Source organism: Anolis sagrei, chromosome 2 (assembly GCF_037176765.1).
Source record: "Anolis sagrei isolate rAnoSag1 chromosome 2, rAnoSag1.mat, whole genome shotgun sequence".
In the NCBI taxonomy this organism is placed as follows: domain Eukaryota; kingdom Metazoa; phylum Chordata; class Lepidosauria; order Squamata; family Dactyloidae; genus Anolis; species Anolis sagrei.
The window spans coordinates 156,815,171-156,836,961 of NC_090022.1; the positions used below are offsets into that span (position 1 = coordinate 156,815,171).

Genomic DNA, 21,791 nt, shown 5'->3' on the forward strand with positions numbered 1-21,791 from the left:
AATTGGCTGGGATTTCTGGGAGTTGTAGGCCAAAAACATCTGGGGACCCCAGGTTGAGAACCACTGTTCTACAGCATGTTCTGCTTTCTCTGTGCTAAAAAAAAATAGAAGGGTGGAAATGCAGGGGGTATTAAATTTAAGAAGCAGTGTTTCTGATACTCATCCAGTCAAATTTCAGACTTCACCTATTGCAAATTTCTCCTTCCCTCCTTGCTGAACAAACAGGTTCAGCAAGCTACAACAAGTGTGTAACTCATAAAATGTGTGTAAACATACACTTGCTTGTTATAAAGAAATGAAGCTTATGCTACGTAATTAAGATGTTCACTTAGAATAGAATATATCTAGACTACATATTTTAGTTAATATCTCAGTCCTTTAATTGTGGAATAAACTTCTCCCAACTACAAAGGTTATTTGATACCTGAAAAGAAATGGGGCACGTGCACCTGGATATTGTATTCCTCCTTCCTCTGAGTGAGAGAAATAAACCAAACCAGTTATAACATGCGAACAATGGAGCTACCCTGAAATTGTTATTTGTAATTCCAAGTTTTTTGGGCCATCACACATAGCAGCTTTTAGGCGCAAATATACCAGCACACATTCTGTGACTATCCATTCTCAAATATTTTTTGCTAATTTTGTAAATGTATTGAGGAAAAGGGTATGGCTGTCATAACTACAATAAATGCTGCTCCCTTATAAGAATACATGTTGTTGTTGTTGTTGTTCATTCGTTCAGTCGTCTCCGACTCTTCATGACCTCATGGACCAGCCCACACCAGAGCTCCCTGTCAGCTGTCACCACCCCCAGCTAAGAATAAGAATACATACATGTTAAGATACGTTGGGAGGGGAAATCTCTTGGTAGCAGACAATGTTCTTTTTATGCATGGGATCCCCGTTTGAGATGTGTCTTGGTAAAAAGAGATCAGGAACCATGGTTTTGATAAAAGAATCACTTTCCTGAAACACTGTAGAGCTGCTACTGTTCGAGGAAACCTTGTTGAGGTAGATAGACAAATAATACAGCTTGGAAGAAAGCGATTGCCTCTTCCTCTAAATATAATCGGCTTAGTATTATTCTCAATAGGAATAGAACCGTGGAGCTTGGCAGGTTTTACCTTTGTTATGTGTTCCTTGTGTTTCATTTCCCAGTTGTTTGTGTTGTATGCAAAAAACAAAACAAAAAGAAAAACAAAACAAAAAACAACAATAGTTGAAATGGACACAGTTTATTCCTTGCATTCGTAAAGAAAAGTGGTTTTAGAAAGTTTGAAATATGCAAAACATTATTTCTGGTATTTATAGTTTGGGGGGCCCATTGTGTTTTATGTTATCTATTTCTTGTTTATAGATTACATTTGTGTTTGCGCCATGGCAGTAGTTGATCTTACAGCTATGTGCTTTAATTTTTTTAAAAAAATCATTCAGTTATGGGCAATGTATGCTCCTGATGGTGTCATACATTTCTTTTCAATACTTGTCAGCACCTAAGAGGCAAATGCTGTGTCTCTTTGGGACTGGGAGATTTTGCAGATAAACTATCAGAGTTAACTATGGCTGCATGTACAATTCCTTTCCCATGCATGAATAATTCCTTTGGAACGTAGCCATAGAGAAATTGATCATTATGTGATTTCAGTAAATGAAATTGTGTTATATTTAAAAACACAGTTAAAGAAAACAACAGAAGAATTAAATGAAGCATTATCAACCAAAGAAGAAATTGCTCAGAGATGCCATGAACTGGATATGCAGGTAAGAAGACTTCTGTACAGCAATCTTTAAGTCTGATTTGATACTCTGAATTCTGAATCTGAATATAGAATATAAAGATAATATAGAACTCACCATAGAGATTGATTTCTCATTAATTTACAGTTATGACATTTGTATTCATGAGCATTGGTATTCATTAACTAGTAGTGTAGCCCGATTCAAGAAGATTGTGAAATTGTTATTTGTTGCCATTCTTTAGCATTATTTAAATAATGGCTTGTGCACTACCTTTACGTTTCTCTCTAACTTGTCCAATCACATCAAAACATAGTTTACTACTTTCAACAGTAATAGAAAAATGTGGTTTGCTGCAAAAGAGGCAGCCAGGGAGGAGGAAAGGTGCAGAAGATCCTTGGTTGCATTTGAAATCAACCCTGTGTTGCTCACATCTAACAACTTAAAATATACACATTTATATATATCCTGGTTTGCCTGAGTGTTTGTTGAAGCTGCATTTACTTTTGCTATTGACACAAGTTTAATAACTTCTCTGTATGCTAGCTACCTCATTTTTATAACATGTTGTACCTTGTTCATCTTCCCATTGCTGAGCTGCCTGTGTGCTTATTGAGCCCAATCTCTGCTCTTCAGTTGTGTTGGAGTACAACTCTCATCATCCAGCCAGCAGTACCATAGGATATGCTGACATGTATGATGGTTGATGTAATCTAACACACCTGACAGGCACCAGGTTTGGTGTAGCTGAAGTGCATAATGCTATACCAGGTCAGGATGATGATTATTTCAAATAGCTTAATGCACTTGGTATTATGGATCTGAGTTATAGTGAAAGTGGTAACATGTTGCTCTCTGTACTATAATTAATATTATTTCTTCTTCATAGTTTTGTAACAACATCTATGAGATTCTCCACCTGCACAAACTATCTCTGGAAACATCTAAAGCTAGATCTGTTTGGCTAAGCACACTCCCCACTCCCCCAATATCACACACGTTCAATCCAGTTCTTAGTCAAACTTCCTCAGTTTTGCTTTGCACACCATTGCAACTGCATCATGGGGGATTTCATGTGTTACTTTTTCTTCTCCAGTTTGTTTTTTTCTTGACTCTTCTCTGATGTATGCTGCCAACAACATACTTTAAGACACGTGTCTCCTGTGGGGGGTCAAATCCTCCTGATAGATTACTTTTCTAAGTTCCTCCTTTTATTGGAGAGGCTGATACTGTGGATAAGCACTCCCATTACAGAGCACTTTTCCACAAAACCCATTGAAATAGGGGTTTGCATCGTAAAACCCTTCTTTAGGAGTTGTTTATTAACATGGCTGATCGCACCAGCCAAAATAAGGATGGCTCTTTTCACAGGTTTTATGAGCATTGCTTCACACACTTTGGTACCATTGGCTTCTCTTGCACTGATAGACAAAACATCCCTTGCCTATCAGAGAATCTCAGTACCACAAAATTCAGATTCAGACCAAACCCACATGAAGTACCGTCTTTTCTGGCGTATAAGACTACTGGGCATATAAGATGGCCCCCAACTTTTCCAGTTAAAATATAGAGTTTGGTATCTACTCACCCTATAAGACTACCCCTCTTCCAATGGACACCAAATATATTTTTTTAAAAGATCGGATTTGATCTCAATATGGTAATTTTCCTATTACCATACCTCCTCCTCTAGCTCTCAGATCTTGCACATGCGTGCTTGCACCACTTCACTACAGTCCTCAGGAGCGAGATTTGAGAGGCAGAGAAGGAAGTACGGTAATAGGATACAAGGTTGAGCCAGACGGGTGAAAGAGGTGTGTTTCTTTGGGCACATCGCCGCTCTGTCTCTTTATTCCATACCCCGGATATCCCGGATGCCTGCAGCATATGACACCCGACTTTATATGACCCCAGCATAGAAGATGACACCCGACTTTTGAGAAGATTTTCATGGATTAAAAAGTAGTTTATACAGCAGAAAACACAGTAATTGGTGCCACATGAATGCATGCAGACATCATCCAAAATCTCCATTGCTTCCAGAATGTCAAAAAGCCTACTAGTGATTTTTTTGGTTTGTGTAAAAAAATCCAATTTTGATAAACTCCTTGCAGATGATCAGCTATCTGGTCAGAAGAGATGCAATCCGGTGTATCTATCTTCAGCTTGTTGGAAGGAGTCAGATACACAAATAGGACTTAATACTATTGATCTGACACTATTCAATCAATCAATCAGTGATTTATTACGGTCTTTGACCAGCACAGTACAGAATGGGGCATCGGTGCCCAAGGAAGGGAATCGCAGTTCCCAAGTAGATCAGGTATAAAAGCAGATTAAAAGCAGATTAATAGCTGACACTATTGTCTGTTCACTTCTTTCTGCTGTTAGTCTTGATAATGTGGGATTAGTCTTGTCTAATCTGAGCTGCTACTTCGTTCTTTTCATCTTTCTTTATGATGCCTGTGTACTTTCTCAGGTGCCCATTGTCAGTTTTTGTTGAATTTTGGTAACAGGTTGCTGCATTGCAAGAGGAGAAAAGTAGTTTGCTAGCGGAGAACCAGGTTTTGATGGAACGCTTGAATCAGTCGGATTCCATAGAAGATCCCAACAGCCCAGCTGGTCGGAGGCATCTGCAGCTACAGTCACAATTAGAACAGCTCCAAGAGGAAACTTTTAGGTAAGATGCTAATCCTAATCCTGCAGATGTCTCTGTTTCCTATTCATGCTTAGTTCATTTCTGTTGATCATTAAAATTAATTAGATCTGTCTGTATCATAAACAATTGGAGATATAACTGTGATGAGCAGTTTCCAGGAATTGAATGATCAACATTAGCTCTCTGCGCAGATTTGTAGAATTGTACCCTACTGCCGTACATATGGTGTCCCTACCCCCAGCTTTTTAAATAATGGTCCCAAGTGGCTTTCTCCTGGCCTCCTAATTCTAAAAAAGACCATTGAGGCAAAATAAAATGCAAAAGTACTCCCACATCCCCATAATGTTTTTCAGAATGAATAATCTTTGAGAATCAGGAGATTTTTTGGAGGGAGTCTGTTTATGGGCTATCCATCTATCCGCCTATCTATTGCTTCATTTATATTGCCACTTTCTCCCAGCTTGAAAAAAGACAAATGCAATAAAACAGATGTAATTAAGAAGGTATAAATCGAGATTGAACTAGTATTAAATAACAACAGAATTAAAACCAATTAAAATCTTCTTTAAGACAGATTAAAAATAGTAAAGCAATTGGTGTCCCACTTAATTAGTCAGTGTACAACAGCTGTGTAGAGTGTAGAGAAAGCTGTGTAACAAACTGTTTTGGATTTTGATCACAGTTGTTCAAGGTTTTTTTTGGGTTTTTTGTTTTGTTATAAAAACACTGTGTGGTCTGTTTTCAGTACCTTAAGATATCTAGTAGAGAACTAAGATTTGTCATTCTTTGTGGGGAGTGACTATTTTTGTTCAATCTGTTCTGGCATTCTCTTGTAGACTAGAAGCAGCAAAGGATGATTATCGAATTCGTTGTGAAGAGCTTGAAAAAGAGATAGTCGAATTGCGGCAACAAAATGAAGAATTAACAAATCTAGCTGAAGAAGCCCAGTCTCTAAAAGATGAAATGGATGTACTAAGGTAAATGAGTTGATTCTTTGGAATGTGTACTTTTCATTTCTCATGCATATTTCATCTGTGTCTTGAAATTCAATACAACCAATAGAAGCACAGTTATTGTGGGGCTGTTCAGTTTTCTTCACTGGAGAATGTAATTGTTGTTGTTGGTCTTTCTCGACCAGAGAATGTAATTGTTGTTGTTGGTCTTTCTCGTTCCACAATGTCTCATCAGGAAGGGGTGCCTGATCAGTTGCATCCATCTCCTCCTCATCCAATGAGGGCTCTAAAATTATCTGCCTCTAGTCTTGAGAATTATAGTCAGAGTAGTCAGCTTTCAACTGATTTTGTCCTGTCGGGGCTTTATTCAACATCATTAGTGTTAGGGATGGAGATATGATTGTTGTATCAGTCTGCATCTGCTTCTTTAACTGTGTGTCCATAACAGCTCCCCTCTCCTGTCTCCTGGTTTTTTACACAAATCCCAACTGCATGTCTTATTTGTAAGATCCTTTATTGTTCCGAAAGGATGCCACCTACTTTCCTTTGGCTGCTCATAATTGGTCATTCCTTTATTCAGTGTGAGTGAACAATCCTAATCAATATTTGGTGAAACAAGGTCTATTTGTGTTTCTGCTGTTACCGCTGTAATCAAGTCCCTCTTCAGGTTTTCCAACTTATTCAACATATTATTCTGCTCTTGTCTTGTGGACGAGCCAAAGGCATCAATGAAAGCATCCTCAATTAGTGTGGGGGTATTTTCTTCAAATAAAACAGATTGATTCCCACACTCTTGGTTCCTCAGGGTCACTGGTGGCGAGGTAGCAACCCTGGGGGCTCTCATATCAGGAAGTAGTGGTTTGATCCCTTTATCACAAAAGACTGATGGGAAAGATTTGATATTGGACTAGAAATAGTGGATTGTTTGAAGTTCAGCAGGATCCACTTTCGACTAAGGCCTCCCAGGAGCCATTCAACAGTGTCTAGGTCTAGCTGCCCCTGTTGGCAATGAAGAAGTTTCCCCAGGGAATTTTAATTGCTTTCCTGGTGTTCCAGCAACCAATGCTATATCTGTTCTTAGAAATGTTGAGGGCTATCCGCTTTAGTTGTAATAAACAGTTAGATATAACAGAGGATAAGTTGGCACAGCAGGTTAAACCGCTGAGCTGCTGAACTTACTGACCAAAAGGTTGGTGGTTCAAATCCAGGGAGCGAGGTGAGCTCCCACTGTTAGCCCCAGTTTCTGCCAACCTAGCAGTTCAAAAACATGCAAACTCACGTAGATCAATAGGTACAGCTCCGACTGTGACTCCATGCAGTCATTCTGGCCACATGACCTAGGAGGTGTGTATGGACAAAGCCTACTCTTTGGCTTAGAAATGGAGATGAGCACTACCCCTCATAGTCGGACAAGACTAGACTTAATGTCAAGGGGAAACCTTTACCTTTTTTACATTCAAGATTCCTAATAGTTATCCTATCTGTGGACTTTATCTTACTAAAAGTTAGATGGTTGCTCTTTTGGGGCTGCAACTTTTTATCCAGTCTTTTAATATTTTCTTTAAGCAATTGCTCTTTCTCAGCCCATTGGACAAATATATGAGGCTCAAGCTCATCTGTTCCAGAAGCAATGCAGGTAGTAGTAAAAGGACTGGAATTGTGTTTTTTCATAAGGGTCTCCATATTACCTTTTAGCTCGTTCAGCTTATCTTTGATACCTGATAGCTGATCAAATATTGAAATTACAGTTTGTGCTGTAATCAGGTATTGTTTTGCCATAAACTCTGTTGAGTTTTCCCATGTCTGTGTCGTCACCTTCTGGTTTTGTTTTTTAGTTGACATTTTAGTTTTAGGCTTCCTTTCAGGATCCCTGCAGCAGGTATATCGGCTAAATGCCTGGTCTCCTTCCAGCTCCTCTCTGGTAGGCAAGGGGGATTCCAATATCTGTTCTATTCCCTGCTCTATCTGAGTTTCCCCTTCCAGGTTTTGAATCCATTAGCCGTAGGAGTAAGTTTTGCTTTACTTACATTTCCTTTCAATGCAAAACAGTCTTTAATTCTTGACTGTTACATTTCAGCTGCTGGAGTGAACCTGGGCTAACAACAGGCTGCTTCCTTCTTTTCCTCTTTCCCATTGCTCACTTTAGAACAGTGTTTCCCAACCTTTGGGCCTCCGGGTGTTTTGTTCGTCTGCTCCCACAGTTCTTAACAGCTGGTAAGCTGGCTGGGATTTCTGGAAGTTGAAGTCCAAAACACCTAGAGGCCCAAAGGTTGAGAACCACTGGTTTAGAAACCTTTCATAGGCTCCAAGGACTTTTATTTGAGCCTTTTTCTTTGGGCTCGTTTTATCGAGGTAAATTTGATAAAATAGGGCTGCTTAGTAAAAATCCTAAAACCTGCAAACCTCAAGAACTCTCTCTTCATGCGCGTGCTCCTCAGCTCAGCTGCATCCTATCATTGAATTATCTTGAAAGTCATATGGTGGAGTTCTGTGTCCTGCAATTGATGTAGTTTTGTCCTTTTTCTGTTCCAGTATCGCAAAGGACCTGTTAAATTACTAACAAAGGTTTTTATAGGGATAATTTTTCTATTTATTATTTATTTATTTATTTGGTAGTTTTGTATGCCGGTCTTCTCACCTCCATTCGAGGGACTCGGGCTGGTTTCCAACATCAATATTACAGACAGTCATTAAAACATCATATTTCTAAATGACACTAAAACATTAAAACATTGAAACAATTAAAATGGCAAAAATACAATCATATGATTACAGTGGTCAGTCGTCATCAAAGTCATTATTCGTCGTCATCCATCCATATCACAGGATCATGGCTCATTCGTTGAATGCCAATCCCCAAAGCCAGGTTTTCACCTGTTTCCTGAACGTTAAGATCGAAGGGGCAGTTCTGATCTCCAGTGGAAGGGAGTTCCAGAGTCAAGGGGCCACCACCGATAAGGCCCTGTCTCTCGTCTCCACCAGCCGTGCCTGTGAGGCCAATGGGATCGAGAGCAGGGCCCCTCCAGACGATCTTAGTAATCTTGATGGCTCATAGGGGAGGATACGTTCGGAAAGGTAAATTGGGCCGGAGTCGTTTAGAGCTTTATAGGTTAAGACCAGCACTTCGAATTGTGCTCGGAAGCTGACTGGCAGCCAGTGGAGCTGGCGCAACAGAGGAGTAGTATGCTCCCTGTACCCCGCTCCCATTAGTAACCTGGCTGCTGCACGTTGGACTAATTCTACCGACTAAATTGTTCAGTGGAAAACAGTAATATCATTTTGAACACCATTTTTATGTTATCTTAGAGCACTTTCTCCCTTATGATAAGTTTCAGCTTACTGTTTGTCTGTCTCTCTTATTTTCATGGATGTTGTTTTATAAACAGTAAGAATTCAGTCCAAATTTGTAGTGTGTGCCTTTTCTGCAGAAGTAAATCCAGAAACCTTCAGTTTCTGAAAGAATATGGGAGAGGAGGAGGAGATAATTTGCCAAGAAAAACTAACACCCCCCCCCCCCCAAACACCCTAGTGGTAACAGTTCCTCATATGGTGACCGTAGCTTCACTATATGCCTTTAATTTCCAGTTTGCATCCTTGCTACAACATGCCTCTGCAGCAACAGTGTTGGATTTAGTTTAATTAAAGCATTGTGTTAGAGGCAGATTTTTAGAGCAAGCTTGAGTGTAGTTGTATCAGAGCATTTGAGTATGATTATACTGTGTAACATGACTTTTTATCCAGTCTTTTAACATTTTCTTCAACCAATTGCACATTGGGCATAAATATGAGGCTCAAGCACATCTGTTCCACAAGCAATGTAGGTAGTAGTAAAAGGACCTGAGTTGCATAAGGGTCTCTGTATCACCTTTTAGCTTGTTCAGCTTATCTTTTATACCTGATAGCTGATCAAATATCGAAATTACAGTTTGGGCTGTGATCAGGCATAGCTTTGTTCAGTTTTTCCACGTTGGTGTCTTCACCTTCTGGTTTTGTTTTTTAGTTGACCTTTTAGTTTTAGGCTTCATTTCAGGATCTCTGCAGCAGGTATCTGGGCTAAATGCATATAGTAGCAACACCTGCGAGGCTCCCAGTTTATGACCCTGGTCTCCTTCCAGTTCCTTTCTGGTAGGCAAGGGAGATTCCAGTACCTGTTCTATTCCCTGCTCTATCTGAGTTTCTCCTTCCAAGATGTGGAATCTATTAGCCGTAGGAGTAAGGTTTGTTTTACTTACATTTCCTTTCCATGCAAAACAGTCTTCAATTCTTAGCTGTTTGGTGTGTTTTGGCTGAGGGAGTGAGCCTGGGAGTGAGCCTGGGAGTGAACCTGGGAAAAAGGAAAAGAAGCTGCTTTCTTTTTTTTCCTTTTTCCCATTGCTCAATTTAGAAACCTTTCATGGGCTTCAAATATTTTTAATTGAGCCCTAATCTTTAGGGGAATCTTATTGAAGTAAATTTGATAAAATACAATAGGGTTACTTAATAAAAATGAATTCTTAAAACCTTCAATCCTTGGGAGCTCTCTCCCATATGCCAGCTCCTCTGGGAACCGACTTCTATTTAGTTTTATCATAATTATTTACTGTATTGTTATTAGTGTTTCATTTAACTTACTATATAAAGTATAATCAAGTCTTATCAAGCCTTTTTGTTTGGTTTGGTATTGTGATATGGCCTAAGGGCTAATCAGTAACATTTATTACTATTACTATGTAACATGATTTTTGTTCCTAGGTTATAAATTCCTAATTTGTTCTATCATTAAAACATGGAAAAAGTTTATTAAACTGCAAAAACTTTGTTTTTGCGGGATATCCTGCAGCACATTTTGCTATAGTTTTTCAATGAATAGCTCCCAGAGTCTCAGCCAATTCAACATAGTTTGTGGCAGTCACAAAAACAAAGTTTCTGGAGTATAATAGCTACTTTAAAAGTAAGTACCGCACAATTAAATAGGTAATAACACTTTCAAAACAGGAACTGATTTTTTTTAAAAAAATCATTAAATAGTGTTATAATAGTGGAAAGCTGTGTATTTTAGGGGTATCTCTGTGCATGTGTATCAATGTGTACTAAAATAAAAATAGAGCTGATGGTTAACAATACACATGATATGGATTGAAAATGAAATTATTATTTTAAAATTGGAGAGTCTGTACGTGTGTGGACAAAATAAATGCTTTAATATGAGTAAGTTGAAAACTAAACATATGCATCATCATAGGCAATTATTTGTGACCAACTAGGATTGTCTTTTGAAGGTAGAGTCTTGGCAATGGGTTAGAATGACTGAATCCATATCCACTGCCCAAGTGGCGGTCTGTAGCTAGGGGCTTCCAGATTTCACAGCCTTGCCCCTGTTGCCACTCTCTGATCGCCATGGCACTTTTGTTGCTTAGTTTGCTTGGGAAAAAACCTTTATGTGAATTTGTTTTATGTGTGGAGATCAGAGCACATCGACCAACTCATCAGAAAGAAGTTCTGATCCAGTAGCATTGATGCCATGACGATTGGTGTCCTCTTATCTTTTGCAGCCTTCATTTATGTGATTTTAAATGAATGTGTTAATAATTGATTTTTAACTAATTGTTTTAATTTGTAATTGTTATTTATAAATTGTGTGATGGCATTGAATGGTTGCCTGGTGTGAAACCGCCCAGAGTCCACCTCATGGGTGAGAAGGACAAGACACAAATATGCAAAATAAATAAATAAATAAATACATAGATATATACATAAATAAAATGCAACATGCTGAAATCTGCCTGTTCTTCCATTGAGGACTTCCTCGGATCATTCTGTGCAACAAAAGTAGTGGTTGCGAAAGAAGGAGCAGGCAAAGTGGTCACTGTAGTGTAGAAAACATTGCTCATCTTGGACAGGTTCCTAGTCTGCTGTCAAACTCACAGGGAAATATTTGGGACTCGTGATTCCTCAACACGAAGAATCATATGGATATAGGTATGAGTTATACAGATAGATAGATTCCCCTATCTCTTAATAAAATAAAGTTTTATAATACTGCAGCATTTATTTCTACTGTCTGAAAGAAGCTGGCCACGCTTATCCATGTTCTGGAAATAATTGGTTTGAATGGGAGGAAAGGAATGTGACTCCTTATAACTTTATGATGCTGTGATAAATATTCTGAATCCATCAAAATATGATTTGAAGGGGATATTTGACTGCTGAATTTTTGCAACCTTCTCTCCTCCTAGGCATTCCTCAGACAAAGTGGCCAAGTTAGAAAGCCAAGTGGATTCATACAAGAAGAAGCTGGAAGATCTTGGGGATCTACGAAGGCAAGTTAAACTCCTAGAGGAGAAGAACACGATGTACATGCAAAACACTGTCAGCTTAGAAGAAGAGTTGAGGAAAGCCAATGCAGCCCGCAGTCAGCTGGAGACATACAAAAGACAGGTGAGCACAGAAATCGAATGACTGACTTTTCCATCTTTCAGAGATGACACATACTGGTTATTACTTTACAGTTTCTTCTGTTTCCCAGCCAGGCAAATGTTTAGGTAACTGTAAATGTGCATAAAACACTTTCTCAAATATACTCTTTGTGATGTAATGTACTGAGAGTTGCCCTCTTAGGCTATTAAGAGTTGTAAAGTTCCCTAAAGATGCATCTGCACTGTAAAGTTAAAGCAGTTTGATACCACTTTATCTAACATGTCCCAATGCTGTGGAATCATGAGAGTTGTAGTTTGTTGAGGCACCAGCAATCTTGGTCAGAGAAGGCTAAAGAATGTGTAAAACTACAACTCCTGTAATTCTATAGCATTGGGTCATGGCAGTTTAAGTGCTGTCAAACCACTGTAATCCTGCTTATTCCTCAATAACAAAATTTTAATCTGCATTTCATCAGTTGATTGTAATTTATATTTTAACACGGTGTATCTTGTTCTGTGTGCTTTAATAGTGTTTTATCTCATTTTAATGATGTTATACTCTGCCTTAAGCTGCAGGGAGAGGCGGGTAATAACTTTGTTGTTATTGTTGTTATATGCAGTTCTCATTTTATTCATTCAGCTTTCTGGTTGCACTTCTTACTTTCAGTGCTTATGGCCACTTAGGGTACATCTACCATTCTACAGTGCAGATGTGCCCTGAGTAGTCATAAACTCTGAAAGTATGATGTACAAAACCGTATGAATAAAATATTCCTTGGAGAATTGCAGGATTGAAATATAAGTAAAATGAAAAGACATCACAGAAAGGCATCACCAGTACAAAAACTACAACCCAGGTAGACCAGTTGAGTTATAGTCTTCCCTATAATTATTTTAATCACTGTGTGAACCTACTTTGGCTACACCTCCAATGAGTTGGAAAGCTTTTTTAACATTTGATCTTCCATAAAGAACTTTAAACATGTTTTACTTCATTTTCTCCAAGGTGTTAAATTGTTTTTCTGCAACATTTATTAGATGTTTTTATTGGCATTTTGTCATGCAGTCATTCATTCATTCAGGCACCATCAATTTACAGAAACAAAATAAAACTGACATTCCTGTCAAATACATAAAATTTAATTTAAAAAGAGAACACAAATGCTTTAAACAATAAAACCAGAATCCGACACTGGATTGTTTAAAAGGGTAGACAGCCAGTGAAAGACTTTAGAAGTGGGGTGATATCAATGTAGCAGCAGAATATTGGGTAGAAACTGGGGGTATTAAGATGAATTAGTGAAACACAGGTCAACATGAGGTTACCCATAGGAACTACGATGCTACTATTTTTTTTCTTTTCCAGTGCAGCTAAGAATAATTGATTATGTTATAAAAAGAAACCAACTATACATAGCATATCGTAGTTCATCTCAGGAGAATTTAAAATAATCATTTGCCTCCTCCACTCTGTTACCTCACTCTGTTTGCTATGAAACCACTTCTGACTTCTTTGAATGTTTGGATGGGAAAACCACAGTGTCTGGCTCCCTTTGTCCTCTCTGAGGAATGGCCTATCCATGTGTCATATCAAAGGTCATAAATTTGGACCCAAAGAACTGCCCTCAACTTAAAACATGCAGTTGATTTATACACAAGTATGTATAGTAAATGACTGTTGTAGCTGAATAATCTTACAGTTTATTTTTTAAACATCAGATGTAAAAGAAGCTTATAGTCCAATTGTATGAGTTGAGAAGACCTGAGGATGTATTAAGATGAAATACATCCTCAGGTCTTCTCGATTCATACAATACATGTACATCAATTTCCTTTGTATTTGCCTTTATTAGTGAGTCAACAGTCTTAGTAGTCATTACATTTTATCACAGTTTAGTAATTTCAAGTAGAATGACTATTTTCACTTAATAAATAAATGAAAATGGCAAACAGTTGTGTTAAGTGGTTATATAATGGCTGGCTAAAAATAGATATTTTTGCTTATTTTTTAAAGCGAAAATCAGTGGCTTTTTCCATTAGCAGGATTTTACTGGTGAATTCTTATAATGATTATAAAATAATGTAAGCAGTATAATAAGTTCATACTGTTTTTCAGGTAGTGGCATTGGTGTTGTTTAAACATAACAATGGTAATTGTTTATTGCTACTAAAATTAACCCAGGTCAGTTTCTGGCTCATATAGTTCCATTCTGCTTCTTTTGATGAGGACATTAAAAAAATCAGTAGGTTTTGCTTCTGGTTTAGATGAATAGCAGCTTAGTTTATATTTGAATTGAGATGAACTGTGGCTGGTTGAAAATAGTCAACTGCTGAATCATTAGTTATGAAACTGATTTGTCTCAACTAATCATAATTGGAAAAAATAGTTTCAGTTTTCATCATAATCCTAAACTTCAGTAAATTGAAATTTTCCATGACAACTTCTGTTTTATATCATTGTTTCTAGTGTAACTCAAACCTAACAAATGTTTTGCCAGAATATGAGAAGGGAAGGTTGGCCATTCGATAGAGAGTTGTCATAATGTTTATAATAATAAACCAGTGTTTATTATTATATCTAAATTGTGCTGTTGGCTGTTGGGAACATTCATATTTTTTTGTTTTCATGTTGGTGATTGATGTGCTGATCTTGTTCTTTTAGGTAGTTGAACTTCAGAATAGATTGTCTGAAGAATCCAAGAAAGCTGACAAATTAGAATTTGAGTACAAGATGTTAAAAGAAAAAGTAGACAGTCTGCAAAAAGAAAAAGATGTACGTATGTTAGGATTGCTTTTCTTTTTATATCTTGAAACTGATGTCATATTTTAAAATTCAGATGACATGTCTCTATCTTGTTATGTTTGTGTATTGTGGTTAATTGTCTTCTTAGTTTCCAAGAGTCTTTTCTGAGCTCTTGAGGAAAATAAGAAAGTTTCCATGACCCAGTTCTGTGTCTAATATTTTTTACGTGTTGCAATTATTATTATTATTTTGGTAATTCTTCATGCTTCATTTCTGCTGTTCTTTCCTGTGGGGAAATCTTGATCTAATTGACACGTTTCAGCCATTCAGTTATTCCTTTCCCCTAGGGTTTCATATAACATCTAGTGAGCCCATAATACTTTTTTAAAAACCAAAGTCTTGGGTATGGTCAGTTCTAAATGTCAATCATCCCAGTGTTACTCTGAGGGTAATATTAATATCTTATTTCAAAGCCATGCTGTTGTTACTACTTCACTCTACCCCACATACTTCCCATCGCTTTTTCACCTGTTTCTCTCATTGCCTACTCCCCTTTCCCATATTTTTTTCTGGAGTTTTTAATCAAATTCTCCAGTCAATGGAAATGCCATCAAGGAAAGCAGGATGGGTCTTCTCAGGTGCAGCAACCCCATTAGGACATTCACATCATTTGGCATCAAGTGAAGATATGGCTCACTGGCTATGCCATAGCTTTGGCCTATTGAAATCTAGGCATCTTTTGCATTTTTCCCCATGTCAAGTTGTTTTAATTTTTTAATTATTTTAAACATGCTATTTTAATTGATTCTATCCCACCCTGGAGAACAAGCTAGAAATACTTTAAATAAATGAATGAATAAATAGTTTGCACTGGTACATCCTTGGTATTAATCAGAGCCCTGCACAATATTATTTGGTTTGACATTTGAGAAGTTTGTTTCACATCGGAAATATGTTTCCTCAGAATTACATCAGTTGACATAATGCCTTGTGCATCATGAATTTGACTAGTTGAATAATCAAATATTGGCCTTTTCCTCTCTATATTAGCGCTTAAGAACAGAAAGAGATTCGCTAAAAGAAACCATTGAAGAGATTCGATGTGTACAAGCACAAGAGGGGCAACTTACTACATCAGGTAAAGAAAATGTCGCGTGTACAGGCCCATTCTTTTGAAATCTTGTGAAGAATGTGAGAGCTATAATGTCTGAAAAATCATTCCTCTAGTAGTTCAAGAAAAGGTTTGGCACTGCTCTTTAGCACCAGATTTACATAATGATTATGCCATCCAGCTTTGTGGCTGTTCGGTGCTATGTGTATAATTCTTTAATTACATCTCTATTGCTCTTTGCACCTTTTGGCTCACATCGGAATAAATGAATAGGAGTAATTTGCTTTAATTATCCCAGAGCAGAAGTGGGGCTTCTTCAAACATGCTGGGTGATCTTGCAGTCCTTGAGCCTTCTAGACTCTCCAGAGTACATTTTTTCAAAATTTGTTTCTCTCAGTAACCTCCAAGAGCAATAGTTTACCATTTAAGCAGGATATGAGGGCTTCCTGTGCTATTTAAGATTTCACAGTAAAACTTTCAAAACCAGAGATGGCTTTCTGATGTTTGTGTTTTTCTTTTCTTTTCTTTTCTTTTTTTCTTTTATGGTATTTTTGGCTGTTTGTGTGCCTCCTGGTGCATGTGAGGAACAGAAAATTGGCCCCAGATTTGCTGCAGTCTTCTGCCCCTTTCATAGAGTAGAGGATAATTCCTTCTGATGTCATCAGTGAATTGGGTGCATTGATGAGAAGGGTTCATCTCCGTTGTGCATAGTAAGATGAGACAAAGAATAGTAATCGTGAGAGTCATAAATACCTCATGACATCTTAAAAAATATGCCATATTTCACGACATAATAGTTGCCATCACGTAATAGTTACCCCACACACACTTTTTTTTTGCCCCCAAAATAGTATTCTGCCTATGGGGCTTCACTCAGACCCAGGTGAGTGAAGCCCTCTAGCTGGAACTTTTTATTAATCTAGCTGGAACCTTTTTTAAAAAGTGTGATTATTACCTGGTGAGATACCATATTTCTGTCTCATTTTTCTTTTAGTTAAAACTGTTAGCTGCCATGGTTCATAGACTCCATAAAGAATAAAGTACAGATTGAGTATCCCTTATCTGAAATGCTTGGGACTAGAAATTTGGGGTTTTACAATTTTATGTAGGAATACCTGGATTTGCATATACATACATAATGAAATACCTTGGAGACTTATTTATTTCATGTCAAAAGCACTGCATTTGTAAAGCAATACTTTTGGGTTGGAAAGATTAGCCGTTTACAAAAAAACGTTGTCCAGGGGATGCCCAACTGTATTTACTCAATCTTCGAGGAGACTCAAGGTCTGTTCTATGTAAAAATTCATTTATGTTTCATATGTACCATATACACATGGCCTGAAAGTAATTTTACATGCAATATTTTAAAATTTTTTTGTTCAAAACAAAGTTTTTGCACTAGCCGCCTTAATTGCATGTACCTCCCTTCCCCAAGCTGATTTAAGCCTGGGATGTGGCATATTTTCCACCAAGAAACTTCAAAAATTACTTCTTGGTTGAAAAAAAAAACAAGGTAAGTATGCACAGAAATCAGAAGTGCTTAGTCATGCCATAAGTTAAACATCCAAACAGTTTTTTCTCTTTTGTTCCCCAAAACAGGATTGTTGCCACTGGCAGGTCAGGAGTCCTCTGACAGTTTAGCAGCAGAAATTGTTACCCCTGAAATCAGGTAAACTTAAACATAAAGCTGTTTCTATCTGGGCAAGATGAGCAGTTATATCAAACTCGCCTCATTTTTTTCAGTTTGTAACTTAATGACCTTTTCTAAGATGTCATAAATAATTTCAGCTTTTCTGATCCAGTGGGAATGCTGCAGCCTTCCCACTTTGAAATGTTGTTAGTGCACCACTTTGTGGTGCTTACTATCAAGCTTCAACTCATATGCTAGCTGTGCCCCTTCCTAGATTTGGAGGACCAGAAAGATGGTAATGCATATGCTGGTAACCTCAAGGTTGGACTTCTGCAATGCACTTTACATTGTGCTACCCTTGTACCAAGTTCAGAAACTGCAGCTTGATCAAAATACGGCAGCCAGATTGGTTAGAGGAACATCTAGGAGTGAGCATATCACACCTATCCTAAAGTCATTCCACTGACTGCCAATTAGATTCTGGACAAAGTACAAATGGGGTTGTACCATTTAAAGATCACTGAAGAAGATATTTTTCTATATTTTAAAAAAGTTATATGTATTCCTGCATGTACATGTCCCCTTGAATTCCATTTGAAAGAACTGCAGGGATCCATGAACTGTGAATTCCTCTTCACTTTATCTTGACACAGAGGTTAAGCCTCTCATAGCACAAACTTAATAATTTCTTTTTTGTTTTGTTCTTTTGTAAAACAATCCTGTTAGGAGTGAACTAGACTCCCTTACTGTTATTTACTGTGAGCCCAGTCTGTAAACACTTCTGCTATTCTGTTTTGATCGTTTTCTACTCTGTTTTATCTGGCAGTCCTTCATGATTGCTTCACAAGGATTGCATCTGGTGCATTTAGGTGTTATTTGAGTATCTTATTTAGGCTTTGTGGGGTGCATTGCCTGAATGGTTTTTGTGTTAAGCAGTATTTCTGGGTCTGTTTTCAATTTAAAATATCTTTAAAATATTAATTAGAATTGGGTTTTTTTAATCATTTTTATTTACAGCCAGGGCTTTAAATAGCCACTTGGTTATAGGAGAGTTAGGATATTATTCATATTTTGTGTGGTAATAGCAGTGTTAGTCATAGTCCATGATTGATACTTTCCAATGGTTCTTACTGTGATCTTTTAGGGAAAAACTTCTTCGCCTTCAACATGAAAACAAGATTCTAAAACTTAACCAAGAAGGATCTGATAACGATAAGATTGCCTTGTTGCAGAGCCTTTTGGATGATGCCAATCTTAGAAAGAATGAACTGGAGACAGAAAACAGGTAGAAAGGGGCGATTTTCCTTCTCAACATGGTAGGGGGGGGGAGCATATTCTCCTTGCTTATCGACACTGCTTTCCTTTTGCAAACAATATGAGCCCTGCCTTATGTAAGAAGAAACACACTACTTTAAGACATGCTGTGATCTTCTGTATCTTTCATGGATCACATGACACAGAAATAGTATTTGTTTCTTCCAGCCAATTACACATTATTTGTTGCAAAGGAAGACATAAGTACTTATGGTGACATCATCATCTCATCCTCTCTATTACATCTTGGATTTTTGCCTCAGGGAGACAGTGGACCAACAGTAAAAATTTGAATGGAGGCCATTGTGTCTAAGTACCAAGATTGAGTAACTATCCCTGGCAAGTTGTTTTGCATTTTTGTGGATATTTCTATTTTCCCTTCAAAACTTCTCTGTTCATTGTGGAGCTATGGAGATGAAATTCACCTATGTTTGCACTATGTAATGAAACACAGAATTATAGAGTTGGAAAAGACCATAAGGCTACAGCAGCAGAAAACAAACTTCTACTGTCCTCAATGTGACATCTTTTCAAACGTTTAACCATGGCTCCCATGTCCCTTCTCAGCCTTCACTTCTCCGAGCTAAACGTATCCAGCTCTCTCAGCTGTTTCTCATGGGGCTTGGATTTTAATCCTTTGATTGTTTTTGTCCTCCTACTGTGGACACATTCTAGTTTGTCAATATCCTTCTCGAATTTTGGTGACCAGAGATGCAACTCATCTCCTCCCAGAAGCCCAACTGCATTAGACCTCAGATCCATGTTCCAGGAAACCAAATGATTCCCAATGGTACAATCTGCAAAGCCAGGTTTTTTGCCTCTGTTTTCCTTCTCTCCCTTCCTTGACCATGTCCTTGAATTGGAGAAGAGACAAAATGACAACTTAAATACCATATATTCTCTTATATAAATGGATCTCACGTATAAGTGGAGGGAAAGTTTGGGGACCAAAATTACATATTTTTATATGGTCCATGGATAAGTCATGGGTAGAAGTTAGGTGCATGTAACAAAGAAGTATTTTCTCTCCTTTTAAAAATGCTTAAGAGGAACATACTTAAGAAGAGTTAAAGAGGAAGTGAAACTCTGTTCATTTGAGGGATTGCAGTTGAGTGGATGGGGAAGCAAATTGCATTGCCAAACTAAAGATGTCTACATCTATAAAAATATAGATAGAGAAATAAATATAAATAAGGAAAATGAATAAGAATATAATCTGGTAAAAGGAGAGGAGGGGAAGAGGAACAAGGAAAACCAATTTGCTTTTATTAGGGACTCATCATGAAGGCAATGAGAAGACTCCAAGGTGAAAAGCTCCTACTCCATTTTCACACTCTTACCTGAACCAGAGAAAGACAGCCTTCCCTCTCTTTTTCAGACTGAACTCAAGAATTGTTTTGGGTATTTGAGGTAGAGCAGACTGATGATGGCCATTTTTAATAAAGATTCCTCTCCCAGGATTCTCTGCAGAGAAACTGCAGTGGCCATTTTAATAGGATCCTGCCTTTCTTCAATTTGGGCAAGGAAGAGGGAATGAAGTGGGAGCTTCTCTGCCTCTTCTCATTGCCATCGCACTGGGTCCTTGTTCCAGCATTGACCTGTGTAAAAGTTTTGGGGCTTCTTTTTTTCCCAAAGTGTTTTTGACTTAGAAACAAGTACATACAGTAAATAATAAGTAAATAAATATTGTGCCTCTTGTTTGAACGATATCAGATCTTAGGAGCGCAGAGAGGTATCTAATTCTACAAAACTTGCAAAATTTAAAAATTGTAAAATTAAGTTTGGGGAATTGAAATAAGACTAGCTTTTAAAAGGTAATATGTTGTTCGTTGTTTACAGGCTTGTAAATCAGAGACTGCTTGAAGTACAATCTCAAGTTGAAGAATTACAGAAATCATTACAGGAGCAAGGTTCAAAAGCAGAAGATGTAAGCATAAATAACAATAACAAGTTTTTGGGATGTGGGAGGCAGTTGTCCTATAAATTCTAACCCTTGCTATTCTAATAGCTCCTACACCATTTTTTCTGCCAAGTTTTGCTATTTTCAAATGTTAAAGTGAAGTAGTAGTAGTTTCAGTGGTGAATCAAACTCTCATTCCCAATCTAGTTTAGTCACATGAATGTTACTGGCAAATTCAAGACTGAATCATGCACTCAGGTCTCTGTTTTATTTATATCCCTGGTAGGATTGGTGTAATTCCTACATCGCAGACTAAACTCAGCAATTCCCACTCCAATCTCTAGAACAGTGGTTCCTAACCTGTGGTCCATGGACCACCAGTAGACTTCCAGAACTAAAATATGGTCCATGGTCTGACCATTACTATACCATTGCAATGAGAGAGACTGGTCTCACGAAACCCTCTTATAGTGCCGAGACTTATTAAATAGGGTTTTCTGTGGGTGAGCAGACGGCAACTACTGGATGGGATATGCTCTGTATCAGAAACTAGAACTGATGTGGTCTCACCAATGCAGTTTTCTGAATTAGCACCACAAATAACCAAACCGAATCTAAAGTTGATCAAAAACTGATTCGTAGCCCTTTTGGTACTAATGTTGGAGAGTGGTCCCCGGTCAAAATGGTCCCTAGTCAAGTAATTCCTGGTCAAAAAAAGATTGGGAACCACTGCTCTTGAGTGAAGGTAGATATCATGGGCTTTGAGAGTAGCAATTCAGTCCACCTGATTGAAAGAAAAGGAAGGGGGAATTTTTAGTTTAGACAATTCTTTTCCCTTCCAGTAAGGTGACTAGAACAAATGGGAATGATTGTCTCTTTGGTGAATGCACTGTGCAGAAGAACTGTGTGCACCCAGAAAGGGGCGAAGAGTATGATTTCCCCCCTTTTGTCTTAGAAAAAGCATAGTAATGTTTTGGAAGTATTTACTGCACAAACAATCACTGTTGGTTGTAATCTTCAAAGGATACCATGCGGTAATAATGTTTGATTCAAATAAGAACTTGACTGGAGTGAAATAGGCTGTAATCTATTTATTGATATCAACATTAGGTGTACGCCAATCAATCTTAACTACTTTTGGTAGTTTTTGCACATTTTTTTAAACCAAAAATTCCTGATATAGGAACTTTAATACTGTCATGGCATCTGCTTACAATGATTGCAGCCTTCCTGTTTTGAAATTCTAGTTTGTGTACTTTGTTTTTAACAGTATCTTGTTTATGACATTCATTTATGTACTTGAAACGCATTTGTAATGGCCTTCTGAAACTCTCTAAAAGGCA

At 37.7% G+C, this 21,791-nt stretch overlaps 1 protein-coding gene across 2 annotated transcripts in view; it reads left to right on the top strand.

Moving 5' to 3' along the window:
• HOOK3 (hook microtubule tethering protein 3) overlaps window positions 1-21,791 on the top strand; it is a 69,556-nt gene that overhangs the window by 39,385 nt on the left and 8,380 nt on the right. For both annotated transcript variants that reach the window (XM_060763687.2, XM_060763686.2), the window contains 9 exons: window positions 1,681-1,764; window positions 4,257-4,420; window positions 5,236-5,376; window positions 11,568-11,769; window positions 14,410-14,520; window positions 15,541-15,628; window positions 17,204-17,273; window positions 18,379-18,519; window positions 20,388-20,475. In XM_060763687.2, coding sequence (XP_060619670.2) covers window positions 1,681-1,764; window positions 4,257-4,420; window positions 5,236-5,376; window positions 11,568-11,769; window positions 14,410-14,520; window positions 15,541-15,628; window positions 17,204-17,273; window positions 18,379-18,519; window positions 20,388-20,475 — 1,089 coding nt within the window. The remainder of the gene's footprint in view (window positions 1-1,680; window positions 1,765-4,256; window positions 4,421-5,235; window positions 5,377-11,567; window positions 11,770-14,409; window positions 14,521-15,540; window positions 15,629-17,203; window positions 17,274-18,378; window positions 18,520-20,387; window positions 20,476-21,791) is intronic.